The sequence below is a fragment of the Lactuca serriola genome, chromosome 6 (assembly GCF_051521515.1).
Source record: "Lactuca serriola cultivar US96UC23 chromosome 6, Lser_US96UC23_V15, whole genome shotgun sequence".
Taxonomy (NCBI): domain Eukaryota; kingdom Viridiplantae; phylum Streptophyta; class Magnoliopsida; order Asterales; family Asteraceae; genus Lactuca; species Lactuca serriola.
Genome location: NC_136413.1, coordinates 141,749,339 through 141,760,712, shown reverse-complemented (window position 1 = coordinate 141,760,712; position 11,374 = coordinate 141,749,339). Strand labels below are relative to the sequence as shown.

Here is an 11,374-nt window from a genome sequence, read left to right as displayed (position 1 = left end):
ATTTTAATATTATCAATTCATTTTAGGTAATAAAATTTATGGAGTCTCAAAGGGGATCCAGGCTACAATCGAGTTTGTGAGATCTCTCTCAACATTAGGAACTTAGTGCATCAGCTCGTTATTAGGGTGAGATTAGAGTCCATCTGAATCGCTAACTATGATACATTTTATCCCTTTTTAAACCAACGTTAAAAGTGCAATTCAATGTTGAATCTTGCATTTAGTGATCGGAATTAGGGATGAGCATTGTACCGAACTGGTACCAAAGCCAAGTATACCGAGTATTGAAACAGGTGTAACCCAAGTATACTGAATACTAAAACAGGTGGAAAATGAAAACTGAGTAACGAACCCTAATAAAAGTATATGGTGCCGATAGGTATGTTATCAATTTTCGGTACTAGAACCGAACTGAACTTACATTTCACCATTTTCATTGTTGTAAGGTGCTAATGAGAGGGAGATGAAGAGGGTGGCAGTAAATGAAGTGAAGAAGGGCAAACCATTCAACATTGGTAATAAGAAGAAGGTTGTAGGCATGCATGAATCAATTCCCTTTTGAATCTTGTCTTGTTATGAAACATCATTTAGCAGACAAGGTTAATTCAGAAGGTGTAATAATTGGTTTTCATTTTGTATATTTATGTTCAAATTTTTGTTACATGGATACATATTACTTTTACAGGCTTATGGATTTCGTGAATACTCATAACCTTGAAACACAATCAACCTTTCAATACCTCCCAACATAAGGAGAAATGCTTGAGATTATATTACAAACGTCATTATCCGAGTACATCCATTAAAAAACTTGGAACACACTATTGCATTAATTTATTAAATTAAAATTCTCCTGTATTGTATCAAGAAGTATACGATTATGAACCTAGGTACTTTCACCATAGACCAGTGAACTAATCCTTTCGGGTAATTCATTAACAAATTCAATAAAACTCACAGTATAAAGTTAACTTTGATGAATCACTATGAAATTTTAAAGGCCAGCCTTTGGATCAGCTGAACCAGCTGCCACAATTCCTACACCATCTGAAGTAGATGATGATGATGCATCTTTATCAACACTAAGTTCTTTCACAAGTTCATCTATTTTTCGAAACTGATATGGCCATCTTGAGTTATAAAGAAACTGTCGGAGGTCAAATCTGTTATCTTCTGGTGAATAGCTCTGTACGCGTACACACAAGGGCAAAATCGGTATTATTATTATTATTATTATTATTATCATTAATTCATGTGTACGAAATTTTATAATAATAAAAATAAACCATACCTCAGCATGATAGGAGGGTGTTAATACAGTCATCTTGTGTCGGTTGATGGAATAGTATTTGAAAAAGTGCTTTACTTTCTCGGCTACTTCCGATGGACTTAATTTTGAACCCCAACCAAAACATAGATTCTGTATCAATATCAGTATCATTATCAGTATCAGTGTCAGTCTGAGTCCAATGCATGTGAAAAACAATAGAACATGTTCTGTCTTGATGGAGATGTAAGACAAACCTTGAACATGGACACGGGCCCGCATCTGAAAATCTTCCTTAACCTTCCATATACGGAAAGTTCCTCATATGTCATTCCCATGTCAACCTCATCAAGCTGAAAAAGAGAACATGAGTTAGAAAAAGTTTTTTGAGGGTTTAAAAGTAAAAAGTGTTGTTAAATTTAAATACCTGGCTGTAATTGGAGCGTATAGGCTCCAGCTCAGCGGTTGGTGGGGCAGCCTCGATTTCTGCTAAAGACGAGAAACCAAGATGTGTGGCGGCCCACCGAAGAAATATTCGCAGGTCCTGCTTGCTTATGCTTCCGATTGGATTTATATCCGCAGAACTGCAATCATACTACACACAAAAAAAATAATAATAAATAAATAATGAAATATTAATATATTATAATAATAATAATAATAATACCTTAGTTAGGTAACCACGTAACCCTTCATCCACATTTGAGCTACCCAACACGAGATAAAACCCTGGTTTGCTATGAACCCATGGCAACAAGGAAGCCATCATAAAGGCCAAAACCATTCTGATTCGAGCTTGTATGTTTTGGAGCCCTAAGTTTTCAATGTTTGATCCCCCATCTACCTGTAAGAAAAAAAAAATGATTTCATATAAAATAAAACACACTTGTTTATTTTATTTATTTATTTTACCTTGTAGCGAGGACGCTTCCCTGTAAGTGTTTGAAATAAAGATAGGAATGCAGATACCACACTGTCTATAGAAACATCAAGATGCCATGATCCAATTTCCTCAGAAAGCAACTTGGCTCGTGAACGCGTGGCATCAGAACTGTAAACTTATTACACAAGATGCTAAGGGTAAATTGGTAAAAATTACGACTTATTCTCTGGCTTTCTTTATCAAGTCAAAAGGTAAACATGCATATATAGCTTACCAGATTAAGTCATGTTCTCATTAAGTCCATAAAAAAAAGATTCAGTATGTCATATTATAAAGAAACGACTTGCCTGTTTTCAGATCCCATAAAAACAGTGTAAAATACACGTTTTGCAAATTCCTTGCTGTCTGTAGGGAATTGTCCATTGGTGTAATTTCCAATTCTTATAGCATCAGCCTTGACTTGTTCATCACCATTTGCAATCTCTATATTAAGATATAGATTAAATTTGACCAAAAAAAGTCTTTTTTTTTGTTAAGGGACATGAGGAGGGCATTTATGTCTTTTGTGTGAAAGTCAAAGTCCTAGTCTCGGTTAAATCAGGCGCAGTATAACTTGTTATGTCATGTGTTGTTCTGTGTGACAAATGGGGCCTACCGAGAGACCTCTTTAGATCCAATTAAGATTGTTGTTGTTTGTGCAAGAATTTAAGAAGGAAGGGAAGTAATTTGGAAGTATGGGGGTAAAACTGACCTTTTACTACAAGTTGGCACATGCATCCAACAATACCAGCAACCGAAGAGCTATCGGCTCCACCAGAGAGTGGAAGAAGAAAACCAGAAGCCCCACTTCTTCTTAGGTAATCCCAAAGCCAACAACTAGGTCCAAAAGCTATCTCTTCTTCAGGAGAGTGGTAACTAATCTGCAACATAATGGAGGTGGTGATTCAATGATGAAGGGTATTCACGTCTTTTACATAGATGAGAAATCAAAAGCAATGGAGCCCAACTGCAAGGAAAGGAATGTGTAGAACCTAAGCACACTTACCTTCAATGGACTTGAAAGAGACATTTGGAGGTTAAAAGGCTGACAAAGCTTGTATGGCACATCTATGAAGGAAACAAATCTTTTACAACTTGCTTGTTCTTGAAAACTACTTATAGATCCTCTAAGACTAGCAACCTTCCATGAAGCAAATATGCAGACTCATTAAGATATTAATGAACAATGACATGAAGCAAATATGCAGACTCATTAAATATAGAACATACTGCATCCAGATCTATTTGAGCAACCACCACCTCTACATCCTTCAAGGAGAATTGTGAACCTTGTGCAACTACATCTCCATTAACAACAACACATGCACAACCATCTGCAATATAATGAATCTTTCACACTTGAGTGTGTCTGTGTGTGTGTGTGATAGAGAGAGAGAGAGAGAGAGAGAGAGAGAGAGGGGGGGGGGAGGGGGTATGATCATTTCAAACATACCATAGTAAAGACGACCTCCATCACAACCTTGATGATTACTATACATGTAAACTCCACCACGGGTGTGTGTAGCACCTATAAAAGCTCGGATTCGAATATCAAGCTTTCTTAGTTGGTGATGACTTCCACTAGCATTCATAAACACTTCAACACCATTTAGTGCAAGTTCAGCATGAGGAGGAATTGGAGCAAAAAGCTCTTCACAAATTTCAGCAGCAACAGCTCTGATTAAGACAAGAAAAAGTTTGATTATCAGAAACAATGGCATAACAACACCAATACCCTAGTGCCTATACAGCTATACTACTCCACTACCCTGATTCGAAGCCATGAAACAGAAAGGTTTTAACTTACGTGTCTAAAAACTGCATGAAGCCATAGCCAAAAGGGACTGTTCTTTGCTGCAAAGCCTCAGAAATGTCACATGGAAGTTGAAATTCTTCAAGCTTGTCTTTTTGTTTCCATGCAGTAAACCACCGAAGTTCCCTATAGTTTCCATCATTTGCAAGCCACATCTTTGCTCGTATCATGATTATCTTTCTGTTCATACATAATACTTGACAATTGTAACGCTCAGAACCTTTGATAACAGGCATCCCAAAACTACATAATATGCCATCTGTCCAATCACCAAGAAGCAAGTCTTTTAAGCACTCCCACCTGAAAGGGATTATAAATTATATGATTATTAAATTAGTCACAACCTAGTATCCACAGGTATCAACGGTTCAATTCGACTGGAAGATGATGCAATTGACTTGAAAACGAATACGAGTAATGGAATTTAATTGAAAGTAAAGCAAAATCTTACGCATGAGAGATGGTGTCGAGTTCTAAGAAATGGTCTTCACAGCCATAGCCAGTGATTTCGAGCTCCGGGCCAAGCCTAATAACAGCACCAGCTTCTTTAGCCCTAATTATCGATTCCTTGATGTTCTTCAAATTGCAGTCGAATTCCATTGCCCATTGATTCAAATTGCAAGTAGCAACCTTCAACAACCTCATCTTCTTCACGTATCGGGGGCTTTGCAGTGGACTGGTGCACTACAGCAATCAGCAAACAATCGGGCTGTACGAAACAGCCAGGCAGGACGGCCGGCGGCGCACGTTCGCCGGAGTACGATGGCAATCGTCAGGTCAGCTCACTCCTTCTCCGGTTCTCACTGACTCGTTTATGGTCTTTGGTTTATTCTTTTGACATCTGTTCCATTGCGTACACCGCCCGCTCCTTTTTCTATTTTCTTTTCCAAAAATGTTGTGGGTTATGATTTTTACCACAGAATACAAATACATATCTTTTCAAACCTAAGGCTTGTTTGGCGCACCACAATCAGCTGATAAGTTAGCTTATTTTTTGAGTTTGCTGATAAGCTAGCTTATTTTTTGAGTTTTTTTATGTTGTCGTGTTTGGTAAGCCAAAAAGTAGCTGAAAAGCTAGCTTTTTGAAAAGCTACTTAGACTAGCTTTTTAAGAGTTTTTCTAAAATTTTCCAAATACACCCCTTAATTAATTATAGAAACATATATTCTTACATGTCCTTTTATGTAATTTTATATATTTCAGCTAGCTTTTCAGCTAGTTTTACCAAACGTTATTTTTTTATCAGCTAGCTTTTCAGCTATCAGCTAGCTTTTTATTTAACAGCTAGCTTTTCAGCCATCAGCTAGCTTTTCAGCTAACAGCTAGCTTTTCAGCTAGTCCGCCAAACATAGCCTAAGACGGGTATTAGGAGGGTGTATGGGATTATTTTGGAATGATTTTTTGGTTTTAATTACTAATCTAGCTAAATTAAGAGGGTAATTAGCAATTTTTAGCCAAAAATTAATAAATGATGTCGCCTACTGTTTCGTCATTTCGTCTACTGTTTCATGTTTTCTATTAAAAAAAATCATTTTTGACATACAAAACCGTAGGTATTATATAACCTAACGGTTTTCTCTCGAAAACCTATGGTTTCCCAAACCGTAGTCTACGGTTTTTGGGAAAAAAGCTACGGTTTTTTATTTTTATTTTTTATTTTTTTTATCTAATATTTTGGGGGTTTATCTAGGGTTAATGTCATTGTAGCCCAACCAACTTTCGGGATTTGTTTTAAAGAGTACCTAATATTTTTTTTAGGTATTTTAAGGGCATAAAGTTCATATTACCTATTAAAAAAGGACCATACTTGCAGTAGCCGGTTTCAATTTGATGGCATGGCTTTTTATTAGTAAAAAAAGAAACTAAATTACAAATCCAACTCATACCCATCGTTCCAGGGTTCTTGATTATGTGGGTTTCCTTGAATGGGGACGACTAACATAATTAGAGTGCCGATTTATTGCACAAATCAAGTGATGTTGAGGAATCCACAAAATCAAATGACCATATAGTTGCAATCTGGTTTGGCTGCCAAATCAGAATGGAGTTGCCAAAAGGATCGGCGTCATAAGAATGCATATGATTGACCTTCCATGTGATGGATCAGGATAATATTGTTGGTTAGTAGTGAATCTAGAGTGGATAGCAACAACGTCGCTGCTGTCTTATTCTTATGACTGCCGGATTTCGATGTGGTGACGGCGGCATCGACAGGACCATAGGAGGTGGCTTGGAGATGGGTTATGAACAAATTTGGGTAAGTGTTCATCTGTTGTTCTTTTTTCTGGGTTTTTAAAAGAAGAAAATTTGATTCGATGTTAGGGGTTGTGTTGTGACAGTGTTTAGTTTTGGTGGAAAGATAATGGTCAACTCGTTCCATGTGAGAGGAACCTCGCAGGAGTAAGAAAGGGAGAGAGGCAAACGATTATCAGTTCCTCTTCCCATTGTGCACCTTCGGTTGCTTTCAAGACTAATGTTTGCTTTGCGACTATGATTTTGGTGGTTTCAGACTTTCAGGGTTGTGATGGCTCCGGAAAGAAAGAGGTGACTGGCATATCGATTGGGTCTTCATCGACGACAAGAAGGAAGGAGCACTTAGGGTTTGCCGAAATAAAGAAGAAGAAAGGAGAAAAAGAATGTTGCAGTGGTGGTTTGGAGAAAAGGAAAAGGTTTTTTTTTAATTTGAAGAAATTAAATTTAATAGGAATCATCCATGTCATGTAAGCTCACTGGATATGTTATTGGACCAAAGTGCCAACTAGATTGCCACATAGGCAATAATACCGGGTTACCCCTTCTTATTTTCGGTCAATGTAGTTTTAAATCAAAATTGTAAGGTTTATATCCCTATAAAGCAAAGCATTTTGAGTTCATTCCCTTGTAATACCAAAAATAAAAATGACGGACATTTTAAACCAAAAAATAAAAGTTTGCAGGGCTTTAGTGACATTTTCCTGTTTATCTACTATTTTGTCCAAAAAACTACAATTTTTTTTATCTACTATTTTGGGGGTTTTATCTACTATTTTGTCAAAAAAACAACATTTTTTTATTTATTTTATTTTATTTTATTTTTTTAAATACATAGTATAAAAAGAGTGTTTATAATATGTACAATAACTTTAACAACTATTTTGTTTAAATTTTAACAATTATTTGGTTTGAATTTGACTACTTTTTGGGTAAACTTGACTACTTTTTGTTAATTTGACTATTTTTTTTTAATTTGACTGTTTTTTTGTTAAATTTGACTACTTTTTTGTCAGAGTTGACTACTTTTTCGTCAGAGTTGACTACTGTTTTCAACCTACCTTATATATATTAAGTATTTTATATTTTTTGAAATATTTCATGTTTTGTAAAGTTTCTTAACTCTAGCTTTTTTATTCTCAAAATTAAGATAATGAGTTGTAAAGAGTATTTTGTATTGCTCATTACACATGGAATATGGGAGTTTGTTAATTCCCAATTATCATATGTTTGGCCACCGGGATACAATCCGAGAATGTTTTATTTCGGTGTTGAATTTTACGAAACCACCACATACACCGAATTTGTTCATTTCGTGAAGTGCAAGATGGGTCTTCCCGAAGAATCAAAAGTCAGTCTGACTTATCAACATCCAGAACAACTCTATTATTGTGGTATTGTTGATGATCGTGATATTAGAAAGTTGATCAAGGTAATAAATACCATTGGAGATAAATCTGTGTATGTCTATGTGGTGGTTGAAGAAGGCGTATCGCGTAACGAAGTGGATGATAGAGGAAAGGCATTTGCAGCTAATTTATCAAGTGGAAAAGGGAGCAACAACCCAATAAGTAATTTTAAAAGTCCAAGTAAAAGTCAATATCATAGTGTTGCTGAAAATGAAAATGTATTGCCATAACCGCTTATGTATGTTACACCGGAGAATTATAAGTATATAGGTGATAATGATGTTGGTACATATATTAATGATGTTGGTGTAAATCATAACTTTGACCAAAAAAAGCACTAGACGTGGTGGATAAGGTTGGTAATCAATCTGGAAAACAAGAAGTTCCATTTTTGCATGATGGTGAACTAAAAGGCTATGGTGAGTTTGCGGATTGTGACAAGTTAGATATACCCGGCCTAGAGAGTGATTCTAACGGAGAAGAATTTGATGATGAACCTAAACTTATTTATTCAGATACCATGTTTCATGGTATGCCGCCATTGCCTTCGTGTTCTGTAAATGATAATGTGAACATTCCATGTCAGAGGTTGGATATAAATGAAAAGATTAAGGTTCTAGACATTTTTTATGACAAAGAGTTGCTCAAGCTTGCAATTGGAACACAATGCATGGAACAAGGTAAGCAGTATAAGACTACCAGATCGAGCAAAGAAAGGTTCGAGGTGGTTTGTTTGGTAGAAAATTGCTCTTGGATGGTTAGGGCAAGGGGAATCAAATCTACTACTGCTTTCCAAGTCACTAAAGTTGTTGACCAACACACATGTTGTGCAACAAACTTGGAGTCTAATCATCAACAATCAAAGAAAAAGGTACCCAGCCACTTTTATCGCTGATGTATTGGCCGGAGATTATAATAGAGTTTATCAGGGTAATGAAATTGTAAGGGACATCAATTTGAAATTTCCAATCAATATCTCATACCAACAGGCATGACGGGCAAAACAATATGCGTTGTTGATGTTAAGAGGTACCAAAGAGGATTCATTCACTAAACTACCAGCATATCTGCACAACTTGGTCAAGCATAATCCAGGAACTGTTACTCGGATAAGAACAGACGTTGATGCTCGATTTGAGTTTGTGATGATCGATTTGAGTTTGTGTATGACATTGCATTCTGCAAACGTCTGTTGGATGTACTGAACAATTGTATCAATTAGCGATATTATCGGTACATTGTGTTGCGTAACCGATAACACCAATAGGAATCATGGAATATTAATGTTTAGCACATTCCAACGTATATTAAGGAAATAGGCCCGTGCCCATTTCTTATTTCCGATGTTGGCAAGAACCTCATGTGCTGCATGACTTAACTTAGAAAATGATTGTTAAAAATCTTGCGTAGTATATGTTTTGCATGCACGGAAGAACAAGTAGTCTAAATTTTTGCTATGACCGATTCTTAAGCGACAATAAATCAACACACTCTTAGAAGAATAACCATGATAGGCATCAGGGAATACCTGACCCACATAGGAAGAAATGGTATCGTCCATATTTGTTATGAACGCAACTTCCCTACCCTCCTCGATAGCATCATTCAGCCTCATAAGGAACCAAGTGCAAGATTTAACATTATTTGCCACCCCAATACCAAATGTTATTGGCGTAGTGTTGTTGTTTCCATCCATAGCAACTGCTACGAACATTGAATTAAGATACTCTCCTCGAATTCGAACATTGCCTATAAAAATGACTGGAAGCATGCATCCTAAGAATGCGTTGATCTATTTCATATTTTTTACAGCACAATTAATAGTTTTTTTAACTAATATAAATCTTTGTAGCACAAAAAATAAACAAATCGCAAGTACATTACCACACATCGAATAGCGACAAAACATAGTTGGAACCGATCCAAAACATCGGTTTTGATGAAAGTGTAACTATCGAGATTTATACGTTGAATGTTGTGTAGGTAAACAGGCAAGTTGGTAAAGCTTTCTTCATGGTCATTGTATGAGAAACTCATGTTTAGTGTTGACGAGTTAAATACAAATTTAAGGATAAGGATGATTTAAATCAATACCTATAAAATAATGGGGTAGTCAACACCTAGAAAGTAGTAGTCAAACGCTAGTAAGTAGTAGTCAAACGCTAGTGGATAGTAGTCAACACCTATAACACGATAGTCAAATTACAATCATATGTCCGAATTTCATTGTACGATAAGACAAAACATAAAGTAATAGTCAAACGCTAGTGGATAGTAGTCAACACTTATAACACGGTAGTCAAATTACAATCATATGTCTGAATTTCACTGTACGATAAGACAACGCATAAAGTAGTAGTCAAACGCTAGTAAATAATAGTCAACACCTATAACACGGTAGTCAAATTACAATCATATGTCCGGATTTCACTGTACGATAAGACAACACATAAAGTAGTAGTCAAACGCTAGTAGATAGTAGTCAACACCTATAACACGGTAGTCAAATTACAATCATATGTCTGAATTTCACTGTACGATAAGATAACACATAAAGTAGTAGTCAAACGCTAGTAGACAGTAGTCAATACCTATACAATAGTAGTCGAATGGCAGTAAATAATCCCTTGACGATATATATTTACCTATCAACACTAACAAAAATTTACTTCTCACAAACCAAAGAAATGACAATTTGCAATTGTGGGGCTCAAGGTATTATAAGGACCTCAAGAACTACCAACAACCCTGGACGGTTGTTTTACGCTTGTCCTAAAGAGGTATTTGGGTTGTACTGTAATTATTTATATTATAATTTTTTACCGAATATTTAAACAATATACATAATTTTTTGGTATTTATTTATCAGCCACCACAGACTGGGTTTATTTGTTGGGTGGATGAGGAAAAAGACAGTAATTCGATGATAATTTCTAACTTAGCTCGATCGAAGAAGAAACTTCAAAGCAAAATACTGCATTTGAAGATAGCATTACTATTTAGTTGGATTTTCTTTTTTGGTGTAGTTGTCTACACGTTGTAAAATGTAAAATGTAATGTATGTTATTATTTGTAATGGTTTGCGTTTCCATCTATGATAACTTGTTATGCTATCCTTTTAATATTGTTTTCTACTGGTTGTAATCTATTATTTTTTCTGATTTCTTTAACTGTAGAACACATGTTGTTTAAAAATAAAACAAACATGATTTATGAAATATCAAATATTTATTTCTTCATTTACAATTTAGACTCAAGGAAGGGAAGTTCTAACATGGAATATCAAAATAAAACAAACACGAATTATGGAATATCAAATACAATTTCGTCACATGTCGTTTCGCTTGTAACATTTTTAATTTTACATCTTTTTTGGTCCAGTAATAACCTCGACCCATTTCATAATGAAAGAAGTGAAACACGCGACTCCAAAAAGAACCAATACGACCTATTCTGTTAAATACATTGTTTGACATTAAAACACATCATAAGTATCTAGTTTATGATACAACACTCAATCAAATACAATTATTTGACATTAACATAATTGGATTAGTAAACATAAGTAAACCAAATACTCTTACAAACTTTTTTTTGCTGAACAACCACTAATAAAAAGCAAAGATACAAATATATTACCTAAAAATCAAAAATAAAAGACATACATAAACATATATTCTACCTTAAAATTACTTCAACAGACAAGCAAACTA

General features: G+C 35.4%; 1 protein-coding gene across 1 annotated transcript; it reads right to left on the bottom strand.

Annotated features, from left to right (window-relative positions):
- Positions 1 to 802: 802 nt before the first annotated feature.
- LOC145056970 (carbon-nitrogen hydrolase family protein) lies at positions 803 to 4,894 on the bottom strand. The gene is made up of 13 exons (XM_079004710.1): positions 4,454 to 4,894; positions 3,997 to 4,302; positions 3,643 to 3,866; positions 3,420 to 3,523; positions 3,196 to 3,330; positions 2,902 to 3,070; positions 2,498 to 2,633; positions 2,180 to 2,318; positions 1,935 to 2,111; positions 1,695 to 1,862; positions 1,525 to 1,620; positions 1,292 to 1,420; positions 803 to 1,186 (listed from the first exon to the last, which is right to left on the bottom strand). Exons 1-13 carry the CDS (start codon positions 4,645 to 4,647, stop codon positions 995 to 997), a joined length of 2,169 nt encoding a protein of 722 aa, XP_078860836.1. The 5' UTR covers positions 4,648 to 4,894; the 3' UTR covers positions 803 to 994.
- Between the last annotated feature and the right edge of the window lie 6,480 nt (positions 4,895 to 11,374).

Coding starts and splice junctions, on each gene's coding strand:
- LOC145056970 (XM_079004710.1), bottom strand. CDS start 4,647: ATGAGGTTGTTGAAGGTTGCTACTTGCAATTTGAATCAATGGGCAATG. Junction 3,867..3,996: donor TTCATGCAGTTTTTAGACAC/GTAAGTTAAAAC, acceptor TGTCTTAATCAG/AGCTGTTGCTGCTGAAATTT. Junction 2,319..2,497: donor TTTATGGGATCTGAAAACAG/GCAAGTCGTTTC, acceptor ATAAGTTTACAG/TTCTGATGCCACGCGTTCAC.